This window comes from Danio rerio, chromosome 18, assembly GCF_052040795.2.
Source record: "Danio rerio strain M-AB ecotype USA chromosome 18, GRCz13ab, whole genome shotgun sequence".
Classification (NCBI taxonomy): Eukaryota; Metazoa; Chordata; class Actinopteri; order Cypriniformes; family Danionidae; genus Danio; species Danio rerio.
Window position 1 is genome coordinate 23,213,661 of NC_141038.1, and position 21,538 is coordinate 23,235,198.

General features: G+C 36.3%; 1 protein-coding gene across 2 annotated transcripts in view; it reads right to left on the reverse strand.

The window, feature by feature from the left end:
* The window catches only part of mbtps1 (membrane-bound transcription factor peptidase, site 1), a 44,858-nt gene that overhangs the window by 20,839 nt on the left and 2,481 nt on the right, over positions 1 to 21,538 (reverse strand). The window contains 9 exon segments of one of the 2 annotated variants that reach the window (NM_199213.2): positions 769 to 920; positions 2,866 to 2,968; positions 3,068 to 3,135; positions 3,338 to 3,454; positions 5,245 to 5,354; positions 5,494 to 5,604; positions 5,700 to 5,918; positions 13,142 to 13,399; positions 17,313 to 17,791. In NM_199213.2, coding sequence (NP_954683.2) covers positions 769 to 920; positions 2,866 to 2,968; positions 3,068 to 3,135; positions 3,338 to 3,454; positions 5,245 to 5,354; positions 5,494 to 5,604; positions 5,700 to 5,918; positions 13,142 to 13,399; positions 17,313 to 17,505 — 1,331 coding nt within the window. In that variant the 5' untranslated portion in view covers positions 17,506 to 17,791. 2 annotated transcript variants of the gene reach the window in all.

Here is a 21,538-nt window from a genome sequence, read left to right on the forward strand (position 1 = left end):
TTAATTCTGACACCCCTAATATTTACTTATGAGTCTCGGGTGGATAAGATTAATCATTGATTTTCTAAAATTATAAAGTGTTTTAAGCAATTTTGTTGACAGACTAGCACAAATAAGCAGACATCTCCATTCTCACAATGAGATTCTGAGTTCTTTCAGCCTTCAAACGGAGTTTGTCTTGGTTTCTCAGACTGGTTTTGAAGCACTTCACCTCAGATGTTGTTCAATTTTTTAGTTTATGAAGAAGATAACTGACCAAGATAAAAATTAAGATACAAATTATACCAATGAAATTAGTTTCAAAAAGATATTTTTTCCAAGAAAAATATACTAACATTTTTTGTGCCAGTCCACTAGAATATTCAACTGTGCGGGTGGATGATTTGTTTCGTGGAATATAAGTATTTAATTAATGTTTCACTGTAATTGTTGAATCACAAAACCTCTGTCATAAATTATTTTGTTTTGAGCATGTGATTTTTCCTTGACGCTGATGTGCTTTTATTTTCTCACTCGCAGCAAATTCAGGTGAGGGAGTGTTTAATAAGCAACCCATGCTGGAAAGGAAATATACATTTGATCCCATCAAGGTCATAACGAATCCCCTTTAAATATTACTTTGACCAAACTAAAAGAACACATAAATCCTTTAATTGGCCTGTTGGTGGTAGTACCTTTTTCTTTTTTATATTCCAAGAAAGCAAGTAAAAATTAAACGAAAGAATGAAAGTGAAAATGTAATGCTGTTTTTGTAGATCCATCTCTCACCTGGCCAGCAGTGTGACAGCTCCTGCCACAACAGGTGATGCAACACTAGTGCCAGAGAGAGATCGACAGCCCTCCTTCAATCCAGAACCGCGTACACCAGAGCCGTACGTCACGATGTCAGGCTTCACCCTGCCATAGCCCCCCGGTAGCTCCTGATCAGCAGAGCATAGGGAGAACAACAGTGATTAAACTGAGCTGAGCATGTTCCATTTAGGTCCTGAATTGACCACAGGTTGCTAGTTTAAGTTTCACTTTAAATAAATTTGTTTAGGTTTGGTGTGGTACAGCATTGTCATTTTTTATATATATATTTCATGCTGTTTACTATTTAAGTGATAAATTTAATTGATTAGATGTGGATTTATAGGAAGTAAAATACATATTTATAATGTTCGTAGATTTTTTTTATTTAGAGCTAAAGGTAGCTTATTTGACACTTTTTGAAACATATTTTAGAAACACAAAACAAAAAGTCAAAAAGTCAAATTTTCCATGTTTTTGTTGCACGTCACATTGCTTTTAAATTCACTTATTCAGTTTTTTTTTCTAAAAACGTCATAAGATTTTCACTTAAGGACTTTACACACTGAAGTCCAAAATTTTTGTATGCGTTTTTTTCTTATTCATATCTGAAAAATCCTTCACGTAAACAAACCAAAGTCCGATGCGTATTAATTAATTCATTACGAAAAATTGCAAAACATTTTGAAATAAGTTCATGGTTCTCCTTTCTTCTCCAAAGTCGAGGTATAGGCTGCATATTGTATTCATCCAATACTGCATAAGAGGTAGGAGAGTTCAGCTCATTATCAAGGATGTGCGATGTGCGGAAATCTGTGGAATTTTGATATATTGCTTGTGATACTTCACACATTCACACACATAAACAAATCTTGAACAGAGACTGGCAGTACCTATAGACATTTTAATAGATGGCGGCCGTGTTGACATGTCGAAGCAATAAACCGAAAGCGGACCATGCTTTCTATTACAGTGTCTATGGGCAGTACGTCAAATGTATGAGCACGCACGCACACACAAATCTTTTTTTTTTTTATGCGAAAAGCGGGGGAAAAATTTTATTTTAAAAATCCAGTTCAAAGTTTTTAATGACAGACGAAAGTTTCGGAGACAGTGTGTCAAAACTTCTGGACAAAAATGTCAGATTCAGTGTGTAATAACCTTTAATTTTGACTTTATTAATTTAGTATAATAAGTATTAGAATAAGTATTATAAGTATTTAAACTTTATTTAGGCCCCGTTTACACTGTCAGGTCTTGATGCCCAATTCCGATTTGTTGCTTATATCTGATTTTTTTTGCTTGTCCGGTTACACGTTCTTTTAATTGTGACCCATATCCGATTCATGCGTTTACACTTGCTTTACAATTTACGACATCGTGCATGCATAAAGGTGGGTTCTAGCATCTGCGCCACACTAGCCATGAATAGCCTGAAACCGATCTCTGAATATCCGAATGCAATTTTTTAATTTATTTTTTTATTTAACAGAGTCATAGAACAGATCCCATTTTTTTAACATATGAGCAAAAAAATCTGAATTGGGTCACATTTAACTGGCAGTGTAAACAGGGTCTTAGATAATGAATTGTTTCAACACTGAACACATTTCCTATAATCATTGACCAAAATGTTTATAATGCATGTTTTGCCGTCTAAAATAAATAAATAAATACAAAAAGTAAGATTTAGTCATTTATCTATGTGTTATTCAGATGAAAATCTAAATCAATATTTTACATTTTTATTAATCTTAGCATACTTTAAATAAAGTCCTACGACATTGGATGGGGTAGTCAATTTAAATATTTTTACACCACAATTCATTTGTATGCATTTTAAAAAGTAAATCCTTCTTAGATATTTTTTACTGTCCTTTGAAGTGTAAATCACTTCAATTTATTCTTCTTCTCAAAGAGGAGGAGTTGAGGAATCTTGAGCTTTTTGTAGCAGAAGGTGTCTGTCTGCCCTTTTTAGGTCAGATCAAAACACACAGACATGTCCTCACTGGCCTCTTCATGCAGCTGCACAGAAAAAATGCACTACCGTGATGTGTACCCAAAAAAGAAACGTACCCATGTTGTCATGCCCCGGGATGAAAACCTGGCAATGTTGTCCTCAAAATCAATCCCTCCAACACCTATAACATCCATTTGATCTGCTGGATTGTTTAGAGTTCTTGAAGACACACACACACACACACACACACAAAATATCAATATACAAGTTGGAACTATAGGTCAAATCTAATATATGTTGTTGTGAAACTACACTTACCCATAAAGTGGGCCATCATTGCCGATAGCAGACACCATAATCACCTTGTTGGCTGTGAGCTCCCAAACCTTGTTAAATACAAAGGAGTGAAGCTTTTATTAGAGCACTACACTGCAGAGAGCATAAACTGTATTTAATGTACAGACCCATACACACTCCATTGTTCTAATGACAAATTGCTTGATGCTCCTCTGTTCCTCTATTTCTAACTTGCTTTGATTAAAAGCGGGAGCTTAATAAAGAAATGTTAATTTAACAATCTGTCCATACCTTATCAACGAACGGATGGTCCATAAAATCTGGTCCCCCAATGCTGAGATTTAAAACATCTATCTTCTTCAGGATAGCGTAGTTAAAGGCATCCAAGAACCAGGAGGTGTATGAAACCTATGAAGAAATACAATTTTAAAACAACATGTTATTATGAATGTCAAGGCATTAAAAAAACACCTTGAATGATCTTGAATGGTTTGAAGTCAACTTTTTCCACTTAGTAGAATAACTAATAAACAATTAACAGTAGGGTTTGGTCCTTCCCAGTAGGATTACAGGTTTTACTAGTACTATGGTTGTACCGCTGTTTAAAAGCTTAATTTCTGAATCAAAAAAAGTCAATTTTTATTGTGTTTATACACGTCACCCATTGTGGTTGATTTAAACTTGCATTAGACCCCAAAATATCCATAAACTGAAACTTAAATCTTTCTGAACTTTATAAAATGTCTTTATTATCCAAGATACAGCTATTATTTTCTAAAAGGAACAGTCTTTTCCAACTTAAATTACCCCATCATTTACTCAATCTCAAGACATCATCAGCATGTATGGTTTAGGCCCAATCTGGATTCTACCCCTTAGCCCTTCTACTTACCCCTACCCCTCGTTTTGCACATTCACGTGAAGAGGTAGGGATGTCCTAATTGTCTTTAGCTTGAAGCTGTAGGGCTAAGGGGAAGGATCAATGGTTTAAAACTCAATTCCTGGAGGGTCGCAGCTCTGCACAGTTTAGCTTTAACCACCTCCAACTCACACCTGCTTAATAGTCTCTAGTTGTCTTGAACACCTTGATTAGTTGGATCAGCTGTGTTTGATCAGGGCTGGGTTTCTCTTAGATCATGCGTCAAGTCAGGGAGGAGACAAGGGCTGTTTCTTAATATGCATTCTTCCCGGAAGTGTTCTTGATATCAAGAACGCATCGATTCAGACTTGAGCGCAAAATTCACTCAAGATGTCCCAGAAGTCATTGAGGCTGAATAAAAGAGGTGGGAAGCACAGCATTTTATGTAGATTTATTATTAAAGTTCGGAAATATAACATTTATCTCACGAGTTTCCCTAAATGAGACGGTAACAGTAAACATTAACATCAAAATCTTAATAAGGGCATAAAAACATTAAGGGGGTCTATTTGCTGAAATTTAAATTCAAATTAGTTTTATTTGTATTACTATAAATAACATATATCTGTTAGTTTTTTATGCAAAGTATATATTGTGAAAATTGGAAAAACCAATTGTTGCTGTATGCTTGAATGCTGTAATGTTTAAATTATTTTCTATTAAAAACGTGTAAAGGTCATGTGACCATCAGGAAGAACCATAGAAGAATGCAGAATCTCATATCTCACAGGACACATTCTGTGTTCTCGCAGTCTCCCGAGTTCGTACCTCTGAGGTAACTTGGCAAGAACGGTCTCCACAAGAACACAAGTAGGTTCTCTGCGTTCTTGCAATTGAGAAACAGCCAAGAAGTTGTCTAGAATTCACATTCGGCAGCCACCCGAGGTCAGTGAGTTGAGTTTTAAAATTTAAAGTTTTGAAATATTTTTGTAACAAAATCATCCCCACGCAGAATGTCGATTATTTTATGACAGATTTATGCACTTTTGGAAGCTTAAAAAAATGGCCACCACCCAACATCATTATACAGCATGGAGGAGTCAGGATAAAATGTAAAATTACTCTAACTGCATTTGTCTGAAATAAGAAAGTCATATACACCTAGGATAACTTAAGGGTGTGTCATTTATGATCCAATTAAAATTTTTGGGTGAACAATTCAATTCAATATGCATATTATTTCTTTCATTAGATAATCATTTCATTATTGTCTTTGATTTATTGTATTACTTTTAATTGGTGGATGTATAAGAGCATAGAATTGAATGTTGTGTGCTACCTGGTTATTAGTGAAAACTCTGAAGATATGTAGCTCAGAATCAGGAGCGAATCCCTGACACTCTCTCATGCTGGCAATCACACCAGCAACAAATGTGCCATGACCCAACCCTGAGAACAGAATGCGAGAGATTTGCAATGCATTTCATCCTAACAATTCATCTGGGCTGAATCCTTCCCTCAGAACTCAATAATAAATTATGACTGATTAAATATGAGTAATGACATGCACCATTACAAGAAGTCTTACCATCATCCAGCGTTTTCTCATTGGTCCAGTTGGTTCTTTCTTTAACATTTTTAAAGTGAGGGTGCTTCTCACTCAACCCAGTGTCAAATACCGCTACCTTCACTCCAGAGCCTGTAACAATACAACCACAAGCATAAACATAACAGCAAATCCTGATCTTCCAGAGACGTAAAACACCATGTAAACTAGGCAGTCTGCATACATACCAGTGTGTCCCATCTGCCAAAGCACATCTGCTTGCAGTATCTGGGCGACATGTCTGGGAATGGCACGCAGGAGACGCCGACTAGAGTGTCTTCCTGTAGCATGCCAGAAACCAGAGCTCAGAGACAGACTAGTCCTCCTGAGTGGCCTTGATGACTGCCACGACTGCCACTTCTGCACCCAGCGTGTGTCATTGCATGGGGACGCCCCATCAGTGCCAGCTGAAAGAGCAAGGCAATGGGAAATTATTTGCAATTATATCTACCTCAACCTATGCAGGGTTTCTGCAAGTTTAACCAAGTCAAATTTAAGACTTTCATGTCCCCCTCACTTTTCGGAAACAGGTGTTTCTGTCCCCCGACTCGCCTACACTTTTTATTTTACCTAGCGACCACAAGTGTTCTCTGATTCGTTACTTGATTTGAGTGAACGGTCACTCAGCCAATCACAGCATGAATCTCTTGAGTGTCTGCCACGAGCTTCATTCATTCACTTTGCAGTTTGCGTGACAGGAGTAAAAATGCACCCCAGAAAAAAGCAGAGGACGATTACATCCTTTTTTTCAGACACACAATGTAAGTATGTATGTAACATTGTGATAACACAAATCACACATTTCCATGTTGCGATTAACCTACTGTAATGTCAAAAGACAACAATGGGTCTTCTATCCGTTGGAACCTAGTCATGTCGCGGCAGATTCAAAGGCTTGGTTGCCTTGCATAAAAACGCATTTGGCAAATTAGAATTAACAGATTATTGGGTTCTGTTGTCTTTTGTTGTCTAACCAGCTACACGTTGCTTCGTCTGAAGTACAATTGTCATTTTAAAATAAATCTGATGTTTTGCGCCAAATATATCAATATGTAGTCTTTTACTACTAACGTTATACTATGTACTAACTGATCTGTATGAAAAACAGGCTGTGACCGAGAGAGGGAAGGACAGTTGCTCGACATCTTCAGAAAGTGTACAGGTGAGATTTGAATAATAAACAGTTTTTCAAATAATTAAACATTTTCTATTTCATGTTTAAGTTCTCAAATATAAAGAGCTTTGTCATACTTGATCAAATTTTAGTCTTTTAATTCATTACTGCCATGTCCTAACTGGTCTGTAGGAAAGGCAAGGTGTGGCGTCACTTAGAGAGAGAGGGGAGGGCAGTTGCTCTGACTTTCCAGAATGTTTAACGTACAGATTTGAATACAAAATACCAGACTTCCTGGTAGCTCTTCAGGCAAACACTCTTTAGTTTAATCCCGAAATAAATTTAAGTAGCCAGAATAAAAAATATATGGCTAAATAAAACATTTATAATGACATTCATTATATTATTCTATGATTCATTATATGATTTTTACAGTGACTGACTGACTGACTGACTCAATCTCAATCTTATTACTGAAATATTGCTGCTAGATATATTTTTGATGTTACATTACACTGACAGGCCTAACATGATGCAAAACCTCTTGTCATATCTTGTTAAACTGTACCTTTATTTACAAGTCAGTGGTAAGAAATGGATATCTTATATATTTCGCTATTGTTTACTCAATTTTTTTAAGTTTACATAATTTTCTTCATTGAAATCCCCAATTTCAGGCCCAATTGTACATCTAAAAAAAACTGAATAACTTTCTTACAATTTCAGCCCATTACAATTATTTCTAAGTCTAGTAAGATAACTTTAACTTCAATACAAAAAAATAATTAACAACAAAGCTAACAGTATCAGATTCTGCCCATCTGTCAAAAACAAAGCTAACTGCACAACATCCACACCTTGATTAGCATTTTAATGGCCATCTGAATCATAACAGCCTGTGCTTTCAAGAACACCAACATGATTTATCACAGAAGAGAGATAATAACTGTTATCAAACCTTTAAGGACACTTTTACATAGAACAGTAGGTGAACAGTAAAAAGAAAAAAAAAAGTTAAGTGCAGGTGCGGAACTTTAAAAGGATTCGTAGGTGTTTAAAGCGTTGCGGAGTTGCAGATTCAACCACTTGGACCAGCTCTGACATGTCAGTCTTCCTCTTTGGCTGATTGCTGCTCATTAGATGCCCTTGAGCTATTCAGATGAGACTACAGCATATACTGTAATTATATTACATTTCAATTCCCCACACATGGTCTCGAAGCATTGACCCTGACATCATTTAAATGATAATTACTTTCACATATGCTCTCAAACTGCAACCAAGGGTTATTCTTAGAGGCACTTTGGTTTCAGTGATAAGAACAAAAATACATCATTAGCTGCTATTAGCTGGGTCTCATTCTTTTAGCAGAGCTATATATAAACTGAGCTTGAGGAGTTGGATGAGCCAGTGTGTGCTGGTATAGAATGCTCCTAGACCATTATTCCAGAGTGGTGAATATTTTTAGCTATGTTATGAGACTTGCATTTATTGCATCGTCCTTAAAGAACCTCAAAATATCCAGCTGTGAAATTAAATTATGCTACATATATTGTTACAATTACCTGCAGAAAACATTAGTTATAAGGCTAAAATGACTCTAGAGAACATAGTTTTGCTAAACAGATGCATACACTGTATAAGTGTGATTTTTTTCTGTTAAAGGTGCAGTAGGTGATTGTCTTCAGTAACATTTTTGCTGTGCTGGTTAAAAGTCTCTTCACATTTCAATAGTAAAGATTAAAGTAAATGATCTAAATGCATTTTTTTGTATTTTTATATTCTGGGTAAAGCATAAGACTAACAAATGTAGACTGAGTGATAAGTAGCCCAAACTGTCTGTCAACAAATGAAGAGTTCAGATACAAAAACCTCTAAATGCCATCTGATTTTCTTCTAAAATTAGCATTTTTCTCAGGCTCCCATGTCTTGATTCAGTAATTTCACTTCTATGGCAAAAAATAGGTTATTTTGATTGCTTTTGACATGAAATAACTGAACATAAACATTAGGGGCTGAGAAAAAGTTATAATTGTACAAGGAAATTCCAGACGGCACTTAGAGGTTTTCGCATCGGAATTCTTCAAATGTAGATTTGTACAACTGCGCATCCCCGTTCACGAAGATCTGCCGTTTGCGTGTGCGCTGCATTCATGTCCACATGAGAGTGACAGCGGTAAAAACAAATCCTAAATCAAAATTTGTAAAAATCCTGAATCAATACTGGAGTTACTTTTGCATGCTGGAGAAAGCATGACACTGTGGCTGAAGTATTTCTGTTAGACAGGTAATGTTCTCTTTTAAAACTAAAAAAGCAAAGCTGATTTTGTTGTTACGAATGGGTTATATTTACAGAAGTGTTTCAGCAACTAAAATCTTCCGACGAAAGATTGATGAAACCATTTTAAATTTCATGAGGTAGATTTTACAGCATCGATAATGTAGATTATTATTTAGTTTAATAACAAAACAGAAGTAAATAGTGCTATTCCACCTAGCATGCTTTACTTTACATTGGTTGATTTATGAACAATAAAAACCTGTAACATGCCAGTCCGTGTATAAATTGGTTCTGGCCCGCACAAGAAGTCAATAACTATTTCCGTTTTATTTATCATCAGAGTCTGAACAATCTTTTATCTTAAAAAATATTTTATTTAAAAAATGGCCGTATTCTCTCGGTTACATCTCAGTCCCAAATTTAACCCATAAGCAGCAAAACGAGTAAGAAACAGATGTCTTTGCATGGTTTCTTAGCCAAGGAGAAAAGGCCCAGTGAAAGGACCGCAATCCACTTGTCAACAAATCAGGTGAATCCACTATGTCTGTGCAAGAAGATCAACTGCTGTAGATCGCAAATGACCTTTTAGGGGTCGTTTGCATATCACGTCTTTTCTATATCAGGTTCGCACAAGTTCATTGCTTCCAATGGAGGTGTTCAGTTTGCACACACAAGCGACGTGATTTTTTCCCCTTCCAGACGTATGCACCCTGTTGAATGAATTCAGTGAGTGCACAGCGAGTCATGTGTTAAGAATTGACAGATTCACTTCAGTGTGTATAAAATATACACATTTTAGTAAGACTAATTATCTCAGACATACACAGAACACCCAAACACTGCAAAGCTTTAATTTCTTTCATAAATAAAACAGAGTATCAGAGTGACAGCAATGTTTTATCAGCTTGTCATCTGAGAAAACGATTGATGGTCGCCTAGCAACCTATGAAACACCGCTACACCACTTTTTTAATGATGAAAATTTATCTGGTTACAAATAACTGCATTTTAGGTTATGGCTAAAAAAATTAGTTTGCAGTTCTTACAAAAATCTTATATTAGTAAAAAGTTAAAAAGAAAAGGTTTTTTTTTTCTTGTAACAATGTAAAAGACTATAATTTACAATTTAACACATCCCTGCTGAACAAAAGTGTTTGTTTCTTTCCAGGTAAAATTATACTGATGACAAACATTTAAACAGTATTATTACAAAAAAAATAAAAATTTTGGGAGGTTGACATGGAAAAATTGAATGAACATGATCATACAGATGCAGCTTGTTTAGAAAGCTGGCAAAGGAAGATGTGAATAAAGAAGAAGTCTGTAATTATACAGGAGTGATGCCAGCAAACAGCAATCACTCTCCTGGAGTCCCTCAACACCACTAGCAGATTTGCATGAAGGTGTGATTTCTTTTTTTATTCAAGTGGTGGGGAAATTGGCGTGCAAAGACAAGACCTTCTTTCACCTCAAACACTTCTGAAATCCATTTCCTCCACCCCATGCAGAAAATAAACACTTCCTATTCAGCTCACCCCCTGCTGATGACTTCCTCCCTATAGTTAGCCCAAAGAGAGCTGTGTGTGGTTCAGACATGATTTATAAATACAGCACAATACAAAAGTTTATCAGTTTAGTATAGTACATCATTATAGCAGTTTTATGCCCACATGGTATGGCTGCACAATATATCGTTTCAGCATCGATATCGTAATAGTCATATCGCAGTGATCTACAATATAGTTGGGATTATAGTTGACCAGACATTACAGTTAACATAGTCATTTCAAATTTTAGGATTTTGCGTTTATAAGGTTTATTATTTGCGTGTGTTTTAAGGCATGTGACTAGGGTTGTGCATTTAGGGAAAATATCTAATATCAAAAATTTTTTTTAACAGATATTTCGATTTGATTTGCGATTTAATTTTGTAGTCAAGCTTCAGCTCCATATTCGTCGCTTCTTTTGTAGAGTGTTAGTTATTATCTTTTCAGTTCCTTTTTTTTTTGACTAACTCCAATTTTTTATTCAAATTTGTTCAGAAATGTTTAGAAATTAAACACTAATTTTTCCCTAGAGCAAACAGTAGTGAGTTATGGTATTAGTTATTTCCTGGTGTCTTCTGATGTTTTTCATATGGTGTAACAGCTGCAAACAACGTTATAATTGTACTTTGCTATTGCTAGCTACTAGATTGAGTGTCATTAGCAATATTTTTGGTTGACTTTTTAGCAAGACAATCCACAAATAGCTGCCTGTGGTGCTTTTTTGGGTGCTGGTTGTTGAAGTTCCTCATATGCTGTAGCAACAATTCTGCGACAGCTCTTACAAATGACCTTTTTTGTGGTTTCTGTGACCTTGAAACCAAGATATTCCCTTTTACCAAACATAATGTTTTTCTTTGACATGAATTTGTCTATTAATGCTTCTAAAGCGGCAGATGCCATCACCCCACTTGTCCGCACTTTCCTGTTTGTTTTATTGTGAGCTTTCCACATAGTTCGAAAATTTAAGCCATTTGGGCACAATAAATGAAACTTTTGTAGCTTAAAGTGTACATTAAATTACTCAATGAAAATGATACATTGTTGTTGTTGTTGTTGTTGTTATTATTATTGTTATTATACAGTGATTATTTAATTTCTGTTTATGAATACTGTTTGACTTCCCAGAAAATCATAAATCATTGTGTATTTTAATATTTTCTCTGTTGTATTGAACTTTGCTTTCACTTTAAAAATAAGCCTATATTTTATGCAGATACACTCTGATACAGCACTTAATCCCAAATTTATCTTAATTTATGAATTCTTTACTAGCTATTTAAATCATCTGGTCAATTTGCATTTAAATCGCAGTAAATTAAAATATAGCAATGTCAGTTTTTTTCCAATATCGTGCAGCCTTACCACATGGCCATATTGTGAATATCAGTATTAGTGTGCATAGTACTACTTTGTATTAGTGTGCATAGTACTACTAGTACTACAATGTTACTATGTACTACTATGTTATCACTGGAATTCCTAACTGTGATGCAAATCCTTAAATTTAATAACACACGGAATTACTCCATTAGTTACAATATTTAAGCATGTCTTCATTTCTTCAAATGCCAGAATTAAAATGACAAGCATGGCTCTATGTTAAGGATTTTTACCAGTGGTCCAGTAAGGCAAAACTAGTGTTGGGAGATATAGGAAATTTTCAAAATCGCCATATTGCCCCCCGGTGAGATCGCCTATACACGATACTATCGCATGGGGGTGTGGAAGTAATGATTAGTTATTTGCTCATTTGTTTAACCATTTTTAAATGTATTTCAGCTGATTGTTTTTACCTATTTAACAATCTACTTCATTTGCATTTCATTTTATCTTGGAAAATAATTCAAACCAATGCAAATCACCGCACTCTTACAGTAATGCAAGAAAACGTAATAGGTCTACATTAATGCGTAACGAGCTTAATATCGTCTTTAAAATAGTCATAGGTCTCAGCTCTCTGCAACATCATTGCCTATCGTCGATACACGATACTATCATCCATCGGCACAACCCAAAGACAGACAGAAAAAACAATTAAAAGAATAAATTCTATTAAATTTCGCAATTCTTTATTCCAATGTAATTGGAATAAACTACCAGTCTAACTTATTTAAAGTTGCTTACAAATGCAAATGTAATGCAAATACAATGCTTAACATTCTTTAAGTCCAACAGTGATTGTGTCTTTTATTATTTATTATTGTTAAACACTATCCAAGCTTTCATAAATTTCTTCCTTTACTGTTCTGTTCGCTTTAAATGCAACCAATTGAATTTTAAAGTCAGATATTGTGATTTAAAGATGAGTAATTTAAGTCATATAACATTTAGTTCATATATTGATGAGCAAGAACATGTTAAAGAAAGCTCAGCACTTGCACACGGGGGCAGAAAGAAGAAAGAAAGTGAAACATGTTTGCACCTACAAACTGCTGTAAAATCTGCAGAAATGGACAAAATGAAACTGTGGCACAACAGACTAGACTTTGGTGGGCCATAACACTATAACAATATGCTTCGTGCGGCCTGACTGAAAGTGTGGCTGATTGAGTGAGCGGCAGGAGAGTCGAGTGTACATGTACTGCGGTGCATGTGAACTCACTGTCAGAGAGAGAGCATGGCAATGGCCATACTGCAGAAAACTGATATTGCATATGTATGAATTACTTTGACAACACGACTACTTACAGTCTGTGAATTTAAGGCTGCGGAGGACCATGCGCTGTGGCGTCACACGTTTGATATAGGGGTGGTCCTGGAGGGTGAGCAGGCTGTTGCGTGTGTCCTGCTTGATCTCCACCACCTCAAAATCACTGGGGTAATCGCTGGCAGGATTGTCCCTCCGTACGATGCGCCATTTCACCGCATCCACATCCCGCAGGGCGCTGCTGATGAAATCACTGCGTGCTTTAGCTGTGAAGTATCCATTAAACGCAACAATGTACTCTAGAAGAGACAGAGAGCAAGAACAATTGCACTTGCATTTACTTAGGAATGCAACTTCAGCATTAAAAGTGGGCGTTTTGCCCAAATACAGAGCCAAAATGTCAACTCCTCATTCAATTCCAGATTGCATTAACAATCACAATAGAGCCTTCAACAGAAATAACTGCTGCTGACTGAAACTTTAGGCCAGGGTGGGTATTTAGGAACACCCATGTTTTTTCATTGCTCGACAAACCTGAACAGGGACACCACCATCAGAACACCATGAATTGTGGCCATCCTCCAGAGCACTTGAAGTGATTTATGACAAAGCCAACAGTACACAGGGAAATACCAAACAAGATTGCAGATGCACGCTGCAAATTAACACTGGTGTGTTTTTGTTTTAAAATAGCATATTAGAATAGAAATGCTATTTGTCCAGACTGGCCATTTCATTGTGTTTTTTACAACCTAAAATCCATGATAAGTGACTATTCATGCTCACTGGGCATTCAAATATTTTCCTGGCATCCATACTTGCAGTCCACCAGTTGTGTAAATGTCATATGAATGGGCTTAACAAATCAGGGAACGATATGCAATAAAACCAGTCAGAGTGCAATTGTGGATATTTTCAAAAGTTTGCATTTCAGTCCATCTATTTTAAAACAGAATATCAGCATTGGCAAATTAAAACAAGATCCCCAGAGTAGGGCTGCAAAATATATTGTTTCAGCAATAATATCGCATATACGCATCCATGCACGATATGCATTTGCATTTGCAACGATGATGCATTGCAAGATGTGCAATGTTGAGTCTGAATTAAAGTTGACCTGGAACTATAGAATTGTATTTAATTACTGTATCGGTTTTATTAATGCTTTTTTTTTTTATTAATATAAATAAAATATCTAAATGCAAAAACAAGATTATTTTGCTTACCCCACTGGCTTGGTTTGCGGAAAAAACTCTTAATTAGGGCTGGGCGATATGGCAAAAATGCAATCTCAATATATATTTTCCATATTGAACGATAAGGATAAATATTCTGATATCAGTTGTTAATGTTTTCAGATTTAAAAGAGTAGCCCAACAACGACTGAAGCTACAATAAATAGAAGGTCCATTAATTTGTCATAACTTTTTCACTCGATACATTTTCAGTGGCCGAAAAGTACTTCTCTGTAATATTAACACACTGTTAGATTCCCATTGTTGCACATTTCTGCTGTGTGATTGGCTCTTAGATATAGAGTAAAAAGTCCAGAGCTTTTCATTGTTATTGACATAATTTTATCACGATTCGATATAATATAGTTTATTGGCCTAGCGCTACTCTTAATTTTGACTTACTTCTTCTAAAGATGAAAACAAAGTAATATTTTTACTTGCCCTAAGATTATTTTCATATTTGGACTAGAAATGAGACAAAGCCAAGTATGAACAGCATTTTTTTGCACTGTGACTATTTAATTTCTGTACCTGAAAACTGTTAGACTCTCAAGAAAACCATCAAAGAGAGCTGTTCAAACTATCTTATGAAACTGTATTCATATCGCAATATCAGATTTTTCCAATATGGTGCAACCCTAATTTAGAGCTAAATCAAAACACTGTTCTTGCATTTTAAAGAGAGGCGAAAGGTGTAATGTAACCAAACTAGAATTATTTTTTTTTTTTTTACATAAACCACCTAAAAGCAGTGGTTTCCAATCTTTTTTGCCAGAGACCCTTTTCCGCCAGAAAATATTGTAAGCCCCCCCCAAACATTTAATGATGGTTTCAAACAAACTGTGTGTATTACTACATCTAGATGTGTTTAAGCACAAACAGCCTAATGTAAAATATAAAATCAAAACATCAGAAGGCCATTTGTAACTGAAAAACGAAAGTCGTTGGCCTTTAAATTAGCCCTATATTAGTTGCCAATTTGTTGCCAATTTTTTTTACGTTTCTTGTCAGTAGCTGTGACGTCCCTCATCTTATTTTGGGTGTGTATAAATTCTTTTGCCTTGCACTCAAATAATGCTCTGAGCTTATCACGGTATTGGGGATGAGTCATCAGCAAATGTCTTCATAATTTAGATGGCCTTATGCTTTTGTGAGCAAGAACTTTGGTGCAGATAATACACTGTGGTTGGGTCAGGGACTCTTTGTTTCAAGAAAATGGAATAAAACCATAGTTCAGGTAATTATTTTGGTATTTTGTGTTTCCAGTATTGCTAGTTATGCAACACGAATTGTTTGGCTCTTCCTCACCTGGGTCCAGTATGCTTTGGTCATTCATTACTGCTAGCTGCTGAAGGCGAATCAGTGACACTCAGTCTTTTTTGTGGAGGACGAATTACACATTTATTTATTTTTTGGTCAGCCAGGGGATAAAATTAACTAAGGCAACATGATTGCTCTCCTAATTTTACACAGCAATTTTTTTTTTAAATATGACGCAATCTCCCTGTTAGGAACCGCTGACCTAAAGCAACGGTTTCAAACTCAGTTCCTGGAGGGCTGCAGCTCTGCATAGTTTAGCTCATACCACCTCCAATTCACACCTGATTAATTTACTTTTTTCTTAACCGACGAGCGGACGCAGCCATTTGAATCTTTATGGCTCGAGACTTCCGGTCTCATTCACTTCCATTCATTTTTAGACATTAAAAACTGCTCGTTTTGCTGTTTGATGTTGCAAACTGTTATTTTCTTATAATATTATTCTACTTGGTCTAGTATAGTATAGTATTGGTATAGTCATGCAAACATTTGTTTGTACAGCAAATAGTTTGACCGTTTTCTGCCGTTTATTATTCCTAGTCATATCTCCCATAGGCGACAGAATCAGAAGTTTTAAAACAATCGCGAAAACAAGTGCACTTCCGCATTTTAGAATAAGGTCAATAGTGTCTCGTAGTCTTGAACATCTTGATTAGTTGCATCAGCTGTGTTTGATTAATGTTGGTCAACTGTGCAGAGCTGCGGCCCTCCAGGAATCCAGTTTGAGACCTATGATTTAAAATTTAGTGATTGAGGACAGCAGAGAAAGAGACGTAACAAAAGTCAGTATTAGCTAGAAAAAAAAAACGTTTAAAATTAAATTATTTTTTAAAAACATACTGATATTTTTGCAAACAAATCAAACCCAATTCCGCATCGTGAATAACTTATTGTTCTACTTAAATTTAAGAAGAATGTAAAAAAAAAAAAAAACTGGCATATTAGCAAAGGATCACAATTGTTAACAATTGAACAATCACGAAACATAACAACGAAGCATGAAAACTTGCCAAACCCACAATTCAGAACTTTTGGGTGAGGAAAGTGGGAATGAATTAAACAGAGGATGGCACAAAGGCTGCTTTCATAGGGTCGCAATCAGGCCACTATAAATAATGCGTTACATTCTGGTCTTGTATACCCACATCCACACCACACCCAGTGTAGAGAAAAGTGCACCCCGCGAAAACAACGCTGAACTCAGATTAAATCTTAGGAATACATTGCCAACACTCTGGGCCAACAGCCAGTAAACACACACTCAGTGCACAGAGGACAAGCTTCAACCAATGAATGGGCAGTGGAGAACATTACACCAACACTGTTTAACCTGAAGAGCTCACGTTTTGTCCTGCCCTACATTAAAACAGGAAGGGCAACAGCTGCTTTATTCCTCAAACTCCATAAACAGACTGATAGCTAATTTTCAGTGCAATAAACCATCACTATCAACACTAAAAACTAAATTACGCCACTAAATAACACAATGTCTGAACATGTTGCAGCCTATTAGGAATTCAGCGTTCTACTCAAGGTCATTACCCTAAATCAAACAAACATTTAAACTGGCCTAATATTATCCTAATTTTGCTGAAGACACAACAAAATGTTTATCCTACACAAAACAATGATTAAAGATCAAAATAATATCACTTACCATGCTTGACCACTTGGGTTGAGAAGTCCAGTTTTAGCGTGAGCTGTGAGCAGTTTGGGCTCAAATGTGCATCAGCATTTAGAGGAAGAGGAGGAGGAAAGGGGGTTAAGAACGGTCCACTGTCTTCCTCTGTGCCCACCAGAGGCAATTTAGCCCCTAAAAAGGCCACAAGCAAGCACAGCCTTACGATCATGATCCCTGCGGTCAGTGTCCTCAAAGGTAACAAACGTGTATTAGTTTTGAAATAGTTTAGGTCCAAAACGCAGAGAAGCCTGAATAACACATGGCTTGAGTTTTCATTTCTTTCGGCGTTTCCTCTCCATTGTGTGTTTGTGGTGCTGTGAAGGTGATCAGTGTGGCAGTCTGAGGATGAGGAGAGGGACCATCTTCTTCAGCAGAGTCAAACAAACTACAGTAGATTAGGAGGGGCGTTCATCTGGTGATGGGTTCCTCACAGTGACTAAAGGCCTTCTATTCTTCTAGACAAAGACGAGACAACACAATGGTTACATTAAGCCAAGCACTGGAAGAAGGAAAAAAAAAAAAAAAAATCAAAGATCCACTGTTTGCCAATAATTATTCATCCCACTGAGGAGTTTGCAGTCATATCACAATCACAACATATAGATTCATTAAATTGCTTGTGAGTGATAAAAGACATTTACATTTAGTCATTTAGCAGACGCTTTTATCCAAAGCGACTTACAAATGAGGACAAGGAATCAATTTACACAACTAAGAGCAACAGAAAGACATGTATTAAAGATTCCATGAAATTAAAATAAAGTTTTTTAGATGTTGGTAATAGCATTTAGGGCTCGAAATTTACTTTTTTACTTGGTAGCACCGTTGCTCCCAACTTTAAATATTTAGGAGCACCAGAAAAAATTTGGGACCACCCACCAAAAATGAATGAGCACGGCTGCAAATTGTATATTAAGGGATTTGTTGTATTTGAAAACAACATCAATTAGGATTAACAAAAACCAGAAACAACTATCTAACTATTGCTGTGATGGCATAATATTTGTGCAAAAATTCCAAAATGAATGTCTAATAAATATAAAATATTAATGTTGGCTATGTTGTCAATAATACTAACAATGAAATACATTTCTCGTGATCATATTTTGTACTATTGTTTTTATATGCATGTCAATTTAGTTAATACCATTTCTGCTAGAAAACAAAAGAAAGATTATAATAAATCATTAAACTTAAGGCTGAAAGCTGCAAAGCTGTCATCAGTAATTAAATAGAAAAATAATATACATCTCAAGAAAGAACGGACTAAAGAAAGGAAAAAAAAGTCTCACTTTTAAAGGTTTTGGTTTGTGTCATTTTAATGCTAAAAGTCTCGTTATAAGCTCATTTTAATTTTTCTGTGTTTGTGGAAACCAGGCGAGTTAGCCGGCCCAATATATGAGGGGGGCAGAGTAGGATTCTCCTGATGACCACTGGCGCAATACCGCTCTTTGTTATAAGCCGCATCGGTTTAAACTTAGTAAAGGCGAGCTTCTTTGGCGATGGTGTGTACAGTGTTAGATTTCACATTTAGTGTACATTTGCGCTTAATACGCAGTGAATGCACTGCATCGAGATTCTGTGTACTTTTCTACTCTTCAATCGTTTGCATTCCATGTAGTTACAAAAGATCCCTGTCATCTGACAACGGAAAGTCTTGAGTTATTGACCGCAAATATGAACCAATATAGCGGCAGGGAAGACTGATTAGCATGTTTTTAGAAAAAAAACAACAGGTCACACTACAACCATTATAAGCAGTCACACAAAAGCTCCCAAATATATTATGTGGTCGCATAGCTTAAATTTCAGGTGCATATGCAACCAAAATGGTCGCAATTTCGAGCCCTGGTACGGTTAGTTTTTGAGATATCTATAATCTAGTGTGCTTCAAAAGATAGAAGATATAAAACTGATACAAACATGAAAAGCTTGTAGTTTGTCACTTCCCCCTAAATGGATCATCGGTTTTCTTCATCTCACCTCACACAACAGTCTCTCATCAAATCATAACCAATCAAATGCTCTCTAGAATCTGACATGCCCTGCCTCCTTAAAGATGCTTCTCAAGCTGTGTCTCAATTTAAAAGCTGCATCCTCTGAACAATGTATTCGAAGTGCGCTGCTTCATCATCACGGCTTGATAAAGGCTGTCTCATTTCGAAAAACTTCGTAGGCTTCTTCAAATGCAGCCTCAATCACTCTCACTGACAGAGCAGTGATAAAACCGAATCCTATGGGCTGTTTTTTTTTTTTAAAGGGAGAAGCTACAATGTCCCACCCTCTCATCGTGTTTTATTTAAAATCTAGTTAAACATCAAATAGAAATGCACATTTCAAAGCACTTCACAGGACCTTTAAAGAATTAGATATTAAATACTCTATTCTTAGGGCATTACAATGGCACAGTGGGTAGCACGATCACCTAACAGCAAGAAGGCTGCTGGTTCGAGCCCCAGCTGAGTCAGTTGACATTTCTGTGTGAAGTTTGCATGTTCTCCCAGTGCTTGCGTGGTTTTCCTCCGGGTGTTCCGGTTTACCCCACAAGTCCAAAGACATGCGCTATAGGTGAATTGGGTAAGCTAAATTGTCCGTAGTGCATGTGTGTGAATGAGAGTGGATGTTTCCCAGTGATTGGTTGCAGCTGGAGAGCATAAGCTGCATAAAAAATATGCTAGATAAGTTGGCGGTTCATTCCGCTTTGGCGACCCCACATTAATAAAGAGACTATGTAAAAAAAATGTATGAATATTCTGTTCAGCAAAAAAATGGTAAACCTAATGTTTTTATAGTGACATTAATTTATTTCTTAAGGGTAAAATTAGCAAAAGTCCAGATATATTCAAAGAAAAGTTTTTTGTTTAGGGGTAAGAAAATAATTGAAAAAACTAAAGTGCATGCACAATAGACAGCAAACTGACACAACTGAAAATGGTGTGTAGATAAATGTGTAAATGTCTATGTTCTGTGTTAGGTGTGAATGGTATTCAAAAAAAAAAAAAAAAAAAAGCTAAAGGTTGCAGGTGCACTGAAAAAAATGTTGCCTGCAAAATTGTTACAAACAATGTATTTGTTTAAATTCAACAACAAATTAACAAATTGTTTACAATACTTTAAAAAAATTAAGTAAATTCAAGGAATCATGTTTGAATCATTTTTTTTCAGTGTGTGAACAGTAGGGGTGTCGGAAATCGATCGAAATTTATGCTCAATTTTGATTATTGAATCAAAAAATAGAATCGTCAATGCTGCCACGCCCCCATGTCACGTCAGCTTGGCTTGCCAAGCGGGAAAAAAACAGGCTTGTTGAAGTGCTTGTTAAACTGCAGAAGCAGGAGACCCGTCGAGAGAACTTAAACCCTCTCCTCTTTCAATGAAGTCGCCGGTGTGTAAGCATTTCGGATTTCCAGTGAGTTATGTTGACAACGTTCGTGTTGTCGACAAAAAAACACAGTTTTGCAAGCTCTGCTATGTACGTATTACGTACGGTTCGTCCGATAGACAACACCGGCATCGCGATCCTCCGCCAGCCCCCGTTGCAAATCCGCTCGCGAAAAGTACATACTCAGGATCTGTTTACACAGTCTTTGTTTTTAAATGGCATTTTAGAACGACAACAATTTGACATCCACAGTGGCGTGTGGCATTTCTGAGCAGCCTTCCTTCCTCTCTACCTCTGAAAATGCACATCACGTGACCACACAGACACAGACGGACACAGCCATATGAGCTTGAGACAGCGGGTTCAGGCAGTCAGAGAACTGCTTCAATCTTTCACTCACTTGTACTTAGTCATTTTAGCGAACACCTCAGATACTGTTGGCTGGTTCCTGTTGGTTGTGCCTCTTTTTTTACCTACGCCATTATAACAACACAGATCACTGCCTATTCACGAGTCCCGCAGAAAAAGAGATTGACAGGTGGTAATTATGTGTGTATCTTACTGTATGATTTGTTTATGGGTAAAACAGACCATGCAGGTCAGGTAGTTTAAACGGTAGGATACAAATAATTAATTGGTCATTAATTAATTAATTAATTATTCATAATCGAAAATCGAATCGAATCGTGCCTTCAGAATCGAAAATGGAATCGAATCGAGGATTTGGAAGATCGTGACACCCTTAGTGAACAACATTCAAAAAAAAAAAAGATAAAAGGTTGCAGCTTTAAAATATAAAACAAACAAAAAAGTAACTGCC